At 46.9% G+C, this 13,072-nt stretch overlaps 1 protein-coding gene across 1 annotated transcript; it reads right to left on the bottom strand.

Annotated features, from left to right (window-relative positions):
• Positions 1-7,265: 7,265 nt before the first annotated feature.
• bbs12 (Bardet-Biedl syndrome 12) lies at positions 7,266-12,194 on the bottom strand (the record flags this gene model as incomplete). The annotated part of the gene is made up of 2 exons (XM_084338622.1): positions 7,266-7,676; positions 10,809-12,194. The coding sequence occupies 2 exons, from the start codon at positions 12,192-12,194 to the stop codon at positions 7,266-7,268; spliced, it is 1,797 nt and encodes a 598-aa protein (XP_084194748.1).
• Positions 12,195-13,072: the final 878 nt, after the last annotated feature.

Below are 13,072 nucleotides of genomic sequence, written 5' to 3'. Positions count from 1 at the left end.
GAGTTTAGTAACTTATTACAGTGTGAATGTGTCCAGACCTCTCTATAGAGTCTGAGGTGTGTTGGAGTTTAGTATCTTATTACAGTGTGAATGTGTCCAGACCTCTCTATAGAGTCTGAGGTGTGTTGGAGTTTAGTAACTTATTACAGTGTCCAGACCTCTCTATAGAGTCTGAGGTGAGGGTTGGAGTTTAGTAACTTATTACAGTGTGAATGTGTCCAGACCTCTCTATAGAGTCTGAGGTGTGTTGGAGTTTAGTATCTTATTACAGTGTGAATGTGTCCAGACCTCTCTATAGAGTCTGAGGTGTGTTGGAGTTTAGTATCTTATTACAGTGTGAATGTGTCCAGACCTCTCTATAGAGTCTGAGGTGTGTTGGAGTTTAGTAACTTATTACAGTGTGAATGTGTCCAGACCTCTCTATAGAGTCTGAGGTGTGTTGGAGTTTAGTATCTTATTACAGTGTGAATGTGTCCAGACCTCTCTATAGAGTCTGAGGTGTGTTGGAGTTTAGTATCTTATTACAGTGTGAATGTGTCCAGACCTCTCTATAGAGTCTGAGGTGTGTTGGAGTTTAGTAACTTATTACAGTGTGAACGTGTCCAGACCTCTCTATAGAGTCTGAGGTGTGTTGGAGTTTAGTAACTTATTACAGTGTGAATGTGTCCAGACCTCTCTATAGAGTCTGAGGTGTGTTGGAGTTTAGTATCTTATTACAGTGTGAATGTGTCCAGACCTCTCTATAGAGTCTGAGGTGTGTGTTGGAGTTTAGTAACTTATTACAGTGTGAATGTGTCCAGACCTCTCTATAGAGTCTGAGGTGAGGGTTGGAGTTTAGTAACTTATTACAGTGTGAACGTGTCCAGACCTCTCTATAGAGTCTGAGGTGTGTTGGAGTTTAGTAACTTATTACAGTGTGAACGTGTCCAGACCTCTCTATAGAGTCTGAGGTGTGTTGGAGTTTAGTAACTTATTACAGTGTGAATGTGTCCAGACCTCTCTATAGAGTCTGAGGTGTGTTGGAGTTTAGTATCTTATTACAGTGTGAATGTGTCCAGACCTCTCTATAGAGTCTGAGTGTTGGAGTTTAGTATCTTATTACAGTGTGAATGTGTCCAGACCTCTCTATAGAGTCTGAGGTGTGTTGGAGTTTAGTATCTTATTACAGTGTGAATGTGTCCAGACCTCTCTATAGAGTCTGAGGTGTGTGTTGGAGTTTAGTAACTTATTACAGTGTGAACGAGTCCAGACCTCTCTATAGAGTCTGAGGTGAGGGTTGGAGTTTAGTAACTTATTACAGTGTGAATGTGTCCAGACCTCTCTATAGAGTCTGAGGTGTGTTGGAGTTTAGTAACTTTTTACAGTGTGAACGTGTCCAGACCTCTCTATAGAGTCTGAGGTGTGTTGGAGTTTAGTAACTTATTACAGTGTGAATGTGTCCAGACCTCTCTATAGAGTCTGAGGTGTGTTGGAGTTTAGTAACTTATTACAGTGTGAATGTGTCCAGACCTCTCTATAGAGTCTGAGGTGTGTGTTGGAGTTTAGTAACTTATTACAGTGTGAATGTGTCCAGACCTCTCTATAGAGTCTGAGGTGTGTTGGAGTTTAGTAACTTATTACAGTGTGAATGTGTCCAGACCTCTCTATAGAGTCTGAGGTGTGTGTTGGAGTTTAGTAACTTATTACAGTGTGAATGTGTCCAGACCTCTCTATAGAGTCTGAGGTGTGTTGGAGTTTAGTAACTTATTACAGTGTGAACGTGTCCAGACCTCTCTATAGAGTCTGAGGTGTGTTGGAGTTTAGTAACTTATTACAGTGTGAATGTGTCCAGACCTCTCTATAGAGTCTGAGGTGTGTGTTGGAGTTTAGTCACTTATTACAGTGTGAACGTGTCCAGACCTCTCTATAGAGTCTGAGGTGAGGGTTGGAGTTTAGTAACTTATTACAGTGTGAATGTGTCCAGACCTCTCTATAGAGTCTGAGGTGTGTTGGAGTTTAGTAACTTATTACAGTGTGAATGTGTCCAGACCTCTCTATAGAGTCTGAGGTGTGTTGGAGTTTAGTAACTTATTACAGTGTGAACGTGTCCAGACCTCTCTATAGAGTCTGAGGTGTGGGTTGGAGTTTAGTAACTTATTACAGTGTGAACGTGTCCAGACCTCTCTATAGAGTCTGAGGTGTGTTGGAGTTTAGTAACTTATTACAGTGTGAATGTGTCCAGACCTCTCTATAGAGTCTGAGGTGTGTGTTGGAGTTTAGTAACTTATTACAGTGTGAACGTGTCCAGACCTCTCTATAGAGTCTGAGGTGTGTTGGAGTTTAGTAACTTATTACAGTGTGAATGTGTCCAGACCTCTCTATAGAGTCTGAGGTGTGTTGGAGTTTAGTAACTTATTACAGTGTGAATGTGTCCAGACCTCTCTATAGAGTCTGAGGCAGGGCTGTACGTTAACTTTTTTTGCACATAGCACTGGTGCTACAGAGGTTGATAGTTTTGTAGCACAGGCCAAAATCTTGTAGCACAAGTATAAAACGTGTTATATTTGTAACAGTCACAAATGTGCCTATTGTATTTGTGTTATTTAGTTGCAGTGCCATGTTTGGCTGTCATTTAGTATATCGCCATGTGTTATTATTACTATGATACTCTCATATGCTATTTTAAATTAATATCATAAACAACATAAGGAATATTAGCATAATTTTGAGTGGACTGAAGGAATGAGTCAGTGTTAATAGTTTTAAATGCAAATAATTTATTGAAACATAGAAGTGGGGTCGGTTGGGACACACACACACACACAATGGGGGACCCTGATGTAAACAAGACAAACGTCTTTCTCTGGTCTGCATCCCCTTAACAATTGTGTGTATTGAGCCGTACTGCACCCATTCTGCAATCTGTTAAATAAAGTTTTCATTCATTCACACACACTGTTTCAACTCACCACCCCCGCATCATATTGTAGTCTAGTCTGTCTTCAAACTTCCACTCCTCTCGAAACTTGTATTTGAATATCATCATTATCTGTCCATCCTCAGTTTACTATAATATACTCCTGTCCTGAGTCTTGACTAGTGACTTCATCGTCTTTCCAAACGCACGCACGCACACACACAGGGAAGGGGAGAGAGTGCCCCCCATTTCCCTTTCCACACTGTGTCTGCTGGCTCTGCGCCCTCTGAGTCTGATCAGGATTAGCTTGTTAGCTTGCTAACGTTGTAGTGATTGTAATGGTACATAAACGTTAATTTCGGGCGATGTGCGCATAAAGGAATGGCGACGGTGCAAAGCATGTAGATGCATTTGACCCGTTGCGAGAAAGAAAAAACACCACGGACTTATTTCGGGACGTGTAGGCGCACTGCTGTGTTAACGTGCACCAACCGACCAACGCGCTGCTCTTCTAGCAGAAGCACGGATAGGGCGGATACGACTCGTCGAGTTGTCACAAGAGTTTTTTCAAAATAAGAGTATCATATGCACCTGAACGTTGCTAGCTTTCGGAGCCTAGCTGGAGCTGCGCGTTGGCAGAAATGAGACCCGCTACAGGATTTTCAAAATAAGAGTATCTATATGAACCGAATCCCTATCGCACCAGTGCTACTGAAGTAAATCCATCCATCACACAGACAGCTGTTGCTGTAGCACGTGTGAGATATATGTCGCACTGTACACCCCTGGTCTAAGGTGTGTGTTGGAGTTTAGTAACTTATTACAGTGTGAATGTGTCCAGACCTCTCTATAGAGTCTGAGGTGTGTTGGAGTTTAGTAACTTATTACAGTGTGAACGTGTCCAGACCTCTCTATAGAGTCTGAGGTGTGTTGGAGTTTAGTAACTTATTACAGTGTGAATGTGTCCAGACCTCTCTATAGAGTCTGAGGTGTGTTGGAGTTTAGTAACTTATTACAGTGTGAATGTGTCCAGACCTCTCTATAGAGTCTGAGGTGTGTTGGAGTTTAGTAACTTATTACAGTGTGAATGTGTCCAGACCTCTCTATAGAGTCTGAGGTGAGGGTTGGAGTTTAGTAACTTATTACAGTGTGAACGTGTCCAGACATCTCTATAGAGTCTGAGGTGTGTTGGAGTTTAGTAACTTATTACAGTGTGAATGTGTCCAGACCTCTCTATAGAGTCTGAGGTGTGTGTTGGAGTTTAGTAACTTATTACAGTGTGAACGTGTCCAGACATCTCTATAGAGTCTGAGGTGTGTTGGAGTTTAGTAACTTATTACAGTGTGAATGTGTCCAGACCTCTCTATAGAGTCTGAGGTGTGTTGGAGTTTAGTAACTTATTACAGTGTGAATGTGTCCAGACCTCTCTATAGAGTCTGAGGTGAGGGTTGGAGTTTAGTAACTTATTACAGTGTGAATGTGTCCTGACCTTTCTATAGAGTCTGAGGTGTGTTGGAGTTTAGTAACTTATTACAGTGTGAATGTGTCCAGACCTCTCTATAGAGTCTGAGGTGTGTTGGAGTTTAGTAACTTATTACAGTGTGAATGTGTCCAGACCTCTCTATAGAGTCTGAGGTGTGTGTTGGAGTTTAGTAACTTATTACAGTGTGAATGTGTCCAGACCTCTCTATAGAGTCTGAGGTGTGTTGGAGTTTAGTAACTTATTACAGTGTGAATGTGTCCAGACCTCTCTATAGAGTCTGAGGTGTGTTGGAGTTTAGTAACTTATTACAGTGTGAATGTGTCCAGACCTCTCTATAGAGTCTGAGGTGAGGGTTGGAGTTTAGTAACTTATTACAGTGTGAACATGTCCAGACCTCTCTATAGAGTCTGAGGTGATGGTTGGAGTTTAGTAACTTATTACAGTGTGAACGTGTCCAGACCTCTCTATAGAGTCTGAGGTGAGGGTTGGAGTTTAGTAACTTATTACAGTGTGAATGTGTCCAGACCTCTCTATAGAGTCTGAGGTGTGTTGGAGTTTAGTAACTTATTACAGTGTGAATGTGTCCAGACCTCTCTATAGAGTCTGAGGTGTGTTGGAGTTTAGTAACTTATTACAGTGTGAACGTGTCCAGACCTCTCTATAGAGTCTGAGGTGTGTTGGAGTTTAGTAACTTATTACAGTGTGAATGTGTCCAGACCTCTCTATAGAGTCTGAGGTGTGTGTTGGAGTTTAGTAATTTATTACAGTGTGAACGTGTCCAGACCTCTCTATAGAGTCTGAGGTGTGTTGGAGTTTAGTAACTTATTACAGTGTGAATGTGTCCAGACCTCTCTATAGAGTCTGAGGTGTGTTGGAGTTTAGTAACGTATTACAGTGTGAATGTGTCCAGACCTCTCTATAGAGTCTGAGGTGTGTTGGAGTTTAGTATCTTATTACAGTGTGAATGTGTCCAGACCTCTCTATAGAGTCTGAGGTGTGGGTTGGAGTTTAGTAACTTATTACAGTGTGAATGTGTCCAGACCTCTCTATAGAGTCTGAGGTGTGTTGGAGTTTAGTAACTTATTACAGTGTGAATGTGTCCAGACCTCTCTATAGAGTCTGAGGTGTGTTGGAGTTTAGTATCTTATTACAGTGTGAATGTGTCCAGACCTCTCTATAGAGTCTGAGGTGTGTTGGAGTTTAGTATCTTATTACAGTGTGAATGTGTCCAGACCTCTCTATAGAGTCTGAGGTGTGTTGGAGTTTAGTAACTTATTACAGTGTGAACGTGTCCAGACCTCTCTATAGAGTCTGAGGTGAGGGTTGGAGTTTAGTATCTTATTACAGTGTGAATGTGTCCAGACCTCTCTATAGAGTCTGAGGTGTGTTGGAGTTTAGTAACTTATTACAGTGTGAACGTGTCCAGACCTCTCTATAGAGTCTTAGGTGTGTGTTGGAGTTTAGTAACTTATTACAGTGTGAACGTGTCCAGACCTCTCTATAGAGTCTGAGGTGTGTTGGAGTTTAGTAACTTATTACAGTGTGAACGTGTCCAGACCTCTCTATAGAGTCTGAGGTGTGTTGGAGTTTAGTAACTTATTACAGTGTGAACGTGTCCAGACCTCTCTATAGAGTCTGAGGTGTGTTGGAGTTTAGTAACTTATTACAGTGTGAACGTGTCCAGACCTCTCTATAGAGTCTGAGGTGTGTGTTGGAGTTTAGTAACTTATTACAGTGTGAATGTGTCCAGACCTCTCTATAGAGTCTGAGGTGTGTGTTGTAGTTTAGTAACTTATTACAGTGTGAATGTGTCCAGACCTCTCTATAGAGTCTGAGGTGTGTTGGAGTTTAGTAACTTATTACAGTGTGAATGTGTCCAGACCTCTCTATAGAGTCTGAGGTGTGTGTTGGAGTTTAGTAACTTATTACAGTGTGAATGGTAGAGTCTGAGGTGTGGCCAGCAGTAGCATCAACCCCTCCCCCCCATCCCCACTCAACTCCAACACACACATCAGACCAAAACAAAACATGTAAACAAAGTGCAGTACCATGTTGTCATTTGACCAGGGTTTGAAGAATCGCTTCCCCTAGATGATGTCACAATGGGATGAATTGGCTTTGATTAATCAATTAGCTGTGCTTTTTGGATCCAGGAACACTGCCTACCTAACGTAGTGTGGTTGTGAAAGGTTAACCTTCTGTAGTGTGGTAGTGAAAGGGTTAACCTTCTGTAGTGTGGTAGTGAAAGGGTTAACCTTCTGTAGTGTGGTAGTGAAAGGTTAACCTTCTGTAGTGTTGTAGTGAAAGGGTTAACCTTCTGTAGTGTGGTAGTGAAAGGTTAACCTTCTGTAGTGTGGTAGTGAAAGGGTTAACCGTATGTAGTGTGGTAGTGAAAGGGTTAACCTTCTGTAGTGTGGTAGTGAAAGGGTTAACCTTCTGTAGTGTGGTAGTGAAAGGTTAACCTTATGTAGTGTGGTAGTGAAAGGGTTAACCTTCTGTAGTGTGGTAGTGAAAGGGTTAACCGTCTATAGTGTGGTAGTGAAAGTGTTAACCTTCTGTAGTGTGGTAGTGAAAGGGTTAACCGTATGTAGTGTGGTAGTGAAAGGGTTAACCTTCTGTAGTGTGGTAGTGAAAGGGTTAATCATCTATAGTGTGGTAGTGAAAGGGTTCACCTTCTGTAGTGTGGTAGTGAAAGGGTTAACCTTCTGTATTGTCGCAGTGGAAGGGTTAACCGTTTGCTAGTTTGGCAGTGAAAGGGTTAACCTTCTGTATTGTCGCAGTGAAAGGCTTAACCTTCTGTATTGTCGCAGTGAAAGGGTTAACCTTCTGTAATGTGGCAGTGAAAGGGTTAAACATACAGCATGAATACAGCCGATGTAACTGAACTCAGAGCAGAGCAGCGTGAGCATCTGCAGCACCGACACGCGTCTGATGGAGGCCTGTGATGACCTCAGCGTCCGTCTGCAGCACCAGCAGCACCACGTCCAGAGCGCTCCGCCACGCCTCCCGCTTCACCCGCACGTTGTCACAGACGCTCCTCCTCGCCGCCGCGCTGCGTCTCACCTCCGGGGGGTTCACGCTCTCCTCCGCCGCGGCCCCCGAGTTGGGAGACGTAGCGTCGGCAGGCGATCCTTCACTCAAGTCCTTCAGTTGTCGGCTCACAGCAGTCCAGGCGTCTACCTTAGAACACCCCGTGCTGTTCACCGTGACGGTGGTGATGTAGTCCATCAAACCGTCGGCCATGAGGCGCAGAACTACGTCCCGGTAAGGATTACCTGCTCCTCCAGAGAGAGCGCTCTCCTCTCTGGTTTGTTGTTGGTCAGAGAGAGCGCTCTCCTCTCTGGTTTGTTGTTGGTCAGAGAGAGCGCTCTCCTCTCTGGTTTGTTGTTGGTCAGAGAGAGCGCTCTCCTCTCTGGTTTGTTGTTGGACAGAGAGAGCGCTCTCCTCTCTGGTTTGTTGTTGGACAGAGAGAGCGCTCTCCTCTCTGGTTTGTTGTTGGACAGAGAGAGCGCTCTCCTCTCTGGTTTGTTGTTGGACAGAGAGAGCGCTCTCCTCTCTGGTTTGTTGTTGGTCAGAGAGAGCGCTCTCCTCTCTGGTTTGTTGTTGGTCAGAGAGAGCGCTCTCCTCTCTGGTTTGTTGTTGGTCAGAGAGAGCGCTCTCCTCTCTGGTTTGTTGTTGGTCAGAGAGAGCGCTCTCCTCTCTGGTTTGTTGTTGGTCAGAGAGAGCGCTCTCCTCTCTGGTTTGTTGGTCAGAGAGAGCGCTCTCCTCTCTGGTTTGTTGTTGGTCAGAGAGAGCGCTCTCCTCTCTGGTTTGTTGTTGGTCAGAGAGAGCGCTCTCCTCTCTGGTTTGTTGTTGGACAGAGAGAGCGCTCTCCTCTCTGGTTTGTTGTTGGACAGAGAGAGCGCTCTCCTCTCTGGTTTGTTGTTGGACAGAGAGAGCGCTCTCCTCTCTGGTTTGTTGTTGGACAGAGAGAGCGCTCTCCTCTCTGGTTTGTTGTTGGACAGAGAGAGCGCTCTCCTCTCTGGTTTGTTGTTGGACAGAGAGAGCGCTCTCCTCTCTGGTTTGTTGTTGGACAGAGAGAGCGCTCTCCTCTCTGGTTTGTTGTTGGACAGAGAGAGCGCTCTCCTCTCTGGTTTGTTGTTGGACAGAGAGAGCGCTCTCCTCTCTGGTTTGTTGTTGGTCAGAGAGAGCGCTCTCCTCTCTGGTTTGTTGTTGGACAGAGAGAGCGCTCTCCTCTCTGGTTTGTTGTTGGACAGAGAGAGCGCTCTCCTCTCTGGTTTGTTGTTGGACAGAGAGAGCGCTCTCCTCTCTGGTTTGTTGTTGGTCAGAGAGAGCGCTCTCCTCTCTGGTTTGTTGGTCAGAGAGAGCGCTCTCCTCTCTGGTTTGTTGTTGGTCAGAGAGAGCGCTCTCCTCTCTGGTTTGTTGTTGGACAGAGAGAGCGCTCTCCTCTCTGGTTTGTTGTTGGTCAGAGAGAGCGCTCTCCTCTCTGGTTTGTTGTTGGACAGAGAGAGCGCTCTCCTCTCTGGTTTGTTGTTGGACAGAGAGAGCGCTCTCCTCTCTGGTTTGTTGTTGGACAGAGAGAGCGCTCTCCTCTCTGGTTTGTTGTTGGACAGAGAGAGCGCTCTCCTCTCTGGTTTGTTGTTGGTCAGAGAGAGCGCTCTCCTCTCTGGTTTGTTGTTGGACAGAGAGAGCGCTCTCCTCTCTGGTTTGTTGTTGGACAGAGAGAGCGCTCTCCTCTCTGGTTTGTTGTTGGACAGAGAGAGCGCTCTCCTCTCTGGTTTGTTGTTGGACAGAGAGAGCGCTCTCCTCTCTGGTTTGTTGTTGGACAGAGAGAGCGCTCTCCTCTCTGGTTTGTTGTTGGACAGAGAGAGCGCTCTCCTCTCTGGTTTGTTGTTGGACAGAGAGAGCGCTCTCCTCTCTGGTTTGTTGTTGGACAGAGAGAGCGCTCTCCTCTCTGGTTTGTTGTTGGTCAGAGAGAGCGCTCTCCTCTCTGGTTTGTTGGTCAGAGAGAGCGCTCTCCTCTCTGGTTTGTTGTTGGACAGAGAGAGCGCTCTCCTCTCTGGTTTGTTGTTGGTCAGAGAGAGCGCTCTCCTCTCTGGTTTGTTGTTGGACAGAGAGAGCGCTCTCCTCTCTGGTTTGTTGTTGGACAGAGAGAGCGCTCTCCTCTCTGGTTTGTTGGACAGAGAGAGCGCTCTCCTCTCTGGTTTGTTGGTCAGAGAGAGCGCTCTCCTCTCTGGTTTGTTGTTGGACAGAGAGAGCGCTCTCCTCTCTGGTTTGTTGTTGGACAGAGAGAGCGCTCTCCTCTCTGGTTTGTTGGTCAGAGAGAGCGCTCTCCTCTCTGGTTTGTTGTTGGACAGAGAGAGCGCTCTCCTCTCTGGTTTGTTGGACAGAGAGAGCGCTCTCCTCTCTGGTTTGTTGTTGGTCAGAGAGAGCGCTCTCCTCTCTGGTTTGTTGTTGGTCAGAGAGAGCGCTCTCCTCTCTGGTTTGTTGGTCAGAGAGAGCGCTCTCCTCTCTGGTTTGTTGTTGGTCAGAGAGAGCGCTCTCCTCTCTGGTTTGTTGTTGGACAGAGAGAGCGCTCTCCTCTCTGGTTTGTTGTTGGTCAGAGAGAGCGCTCTCCTCTCTGGTTTGTTGTTGGTCAGAGAGAGCGCTCTCCTCTCTGGTTTGTTGTTGGTCAGAGAGAGCGCTCTCCTCTCTGGTTTGTTGTTGGTCAGAGAGAGCGCTCTCCTCTCTGGTTTGTTGTTGGTCAGAGAGAGCGCTCTCCTCTCTGGTTTGTTGTTGGACAGAGAGAGCGCTCTCCTCTCTGGTTTGTTGTTGGTCAGAGAGAGCGCTCTCCTCTCTGGTTTGTTGTTGGACAGAGAGAGCGCTCTCCTCTCTGGTTTGTTGTTGGACAGAGAGAGCGCTCTCCTCTCTGGTTTGTTGTTGGACAGAGAGAGCGCTCTCCTCTCTGGTTTGTTGTTGGTCAGAGAGAGCGCTCTCCTCTCTGGTTTGTTGTTGGTCAGAGAGAGCGCTCTCCTCTCTGGTTTGTTGTTGGTCAGAGAGAGCGCTCTCCTCTCTGGTTTGTTGTTGGACAGAGAGAGCGCTCTCCTCTCTGGTTTGTTGTTGGTCAGAGAGAGCGCTCTCCTCTCTGGTTTGTTGTTGGTCAGAGAGAGCGCTCTCCTCTCTGGTTTGTTGTTGGACAGAGAGAGCGCTCTCCTCTCTGGTTTGTTGTTGGTCAGAGAGAGCGCTCTCCTCTCTGGTTTGTTGTTGGTCAGAGAGAGCGCTCTCCTCTCTGGTTTGTTGTTGGACAGAGAGAGCGCTCTCCTCTCTGGTTTGTTGTTGGACAGAGAGAGCGCTCTCCTCTCTGGTTTGTTGTTGGTCAGAGAGAGCGCTCTCCTCTCTGGTTTGTTGTTGGACAGAGAGAGCGCTCTCCTCTCTGGTTTGTTGTTGGACAGAGAGAGCGCTCTCCGCGGCGTGTTTCTGAAGGTGATGAATGCAGAGCGTCTCTACCCACCCGGCACCAGGTAGCAGCGCTCCGTCTTCAAGTGCGTGGTGTAAACGCGAGGCGCAGCTCCAAAATCGGTCCTCCAAGGCCTGCAGCTTGCCGTGCACAGAGCTGGTGAGGATCGCCGTCACCAGGCCGGTGTTGTTGTCCGCGGTGATGTTGACGGCTGTGGAGGGTTCCCTCTCACTGCCACTCAGGTCCCTCCACAGGGAAACGTGCGCCCCGCTGCCGACACAGCGCCCGTTCAGCTGTGTGGCGTAGGTGACGGCGACGGCTCCGGTCGCATCGGCGAACGCCTTCAAAATGGAGGCCTTCACTCTCTCCACCACCAGGACGTGGCGTCCGAAGCAGCCCTGGACCAGTTTGTCATCGGCCACTCCGGTCACTAAAATCAGATTCACGTTCAAGTCCAAGAGAGTTCTCAGAGCGCTCTCCGTCCACGCCTCTTCTCTGCCGACGCGGCTCGGGTCCAGCTCGTTGGTCACGTGTCCCACAGCCGCTGGCTTCCTGAAGCCGAGATGACGGTACCGACCGCACAGGTCTCCGTTAATGAGAGCGACCTGCGAGCGGCGTCCCATCAAGTGGCGAGCGATGCACGCCTGTTCCGTGGAGAGGAGAACCACACAGCCCGGTAGGACACAGGCGCTGCCCTCCCATGCACCGGGTAAGACACACGTCACCAGCTTACTGGTGTCCAACGTGGCACAGCTGCCGTCTTGTACACCGACGATCTTTGACTGTATCCGACTGGCTTCCACGACCAGATTCATCATATCAACGCAGCCATGGCTCACCGCTTCGGCGACACTGGAAATGTCGACGCGTTTCGAGGCGGGAGGATCGGATTCCGCTCGGAAATGTCTGCTGTGAGTAAGTTTGACTTTGCGCACGCCCGGCACTGCCGCGGGACGGGGGGCGGCGGGACAGAGATCCTCAACCGAGATGCTGTTTTTTGTGCAGATGTCCAAACATATATCCATTCCTTCAGACATACCGGAGACGATGTGCGACACGGAGAGCCCTCTTCGGAGGCACTCCAGAGCGGCGCGGCCCCACGCCCCGGCGACGAACAGGAGGCAGCCCGACCCGGAGCCGTGGACCTTGTGGTGCGCGGTTACCGTCTGACTGACCAGCTGACCCACCGCGCAGCTCAGCTCACGGCTCTCCAGGAGGCGCCGGCAGGAGCAGACGAGGGCCGTCTCCCCGCTCAGCTCGTCTTGGATGAACTTGTAGTTTTTGTTGGGGCCCAGAGAGGAGCGTGCGGCTGAGCCCAGGAGCGAGAGCTGCTGCAGTCCAGTGTGCTGCCGCTGGTTGAGAACGGCGCTTCCAGACATCTTCACGAGATACCTGAAATTATAGATTATTATCAATTAATAAAGACACGTCGACTCCATTCCACTCTATAACCATTCAGTCAATTTGAGATTGTAAAGGGTTCTCTTTTGTCAACCTTGCTAGGCCACACAACATATAGAATAGATAGAATAGAAATACTTTAATCATCCAGAGGGAAATTTGGCACTACAAATCGCTCACAGTAAACATTTAGGTAGACAAAACAAAGTCACGAATAAGAATTATAAAAGTAAGCTTAAGAATAAAGAATAAAATAAGCCTAAGAATAAAATAATCATAATAAAACACGGTCCGGAATTTACATTTCCTATACATTCTAATATAAAATATACACAAAAAATATACAGAAATCTACAGTAAGTGTAATATCAATAATAAAACACACTACACAACATATCAATAATAAAACATGACTTACAAGAGTAAGTACTAAGTAGCCAGGGCCGTATTAACGACCGGGCCTCTAGTGACGAGGGGCCTCCAAAAAAAAGTCAACTAAAATATTTAGTCAACAAAAATATTTCATCAACTAAAATGTACAGTACGTCACACCCCGCGCCTCTCCCTGCCGTCTGCAAATGGCTAATCTTGAGTTTCCGACCCCCCAGTAAGCTAACCATGGATAAATCCAAAAAAAGGAAAGTCTGAGGAAAATAGAGGGTTTAATTCAGCGTGGACAGATTAATTTGCTTTCACGACTAACAATGCAGGCTTACCTGTAGCCTATGCCTGATAGGTGGTGCGAAATTTGCGAACAACGATTACTGTAATTTTGATTACTGTAGTTTGCCTGGTATGTAGCCTTGGTTAGTGGCTGCCCCACCAATGCTTTACATATAAAAACGCCACTGTGCGT

This window comes from Notolepis coatsorum (genome assembly GCF_963971535.1).
Source record: "Notolepis coatsorum genome assembly, contig: SCAFFOLD_129, whole genome shotgun sequence".
In the NCBI taxonomy this organism is placed as follows: domain Eukaryota; kingdom Metazoa; phylum Chordata; class Actinopteri; order Aulopiformes; family Paralepididae; genus Notolepis; species Notolepis coatsorum.
This window is presented reverse-complemented; position numbering and strand designations above follow the sequence as displayed.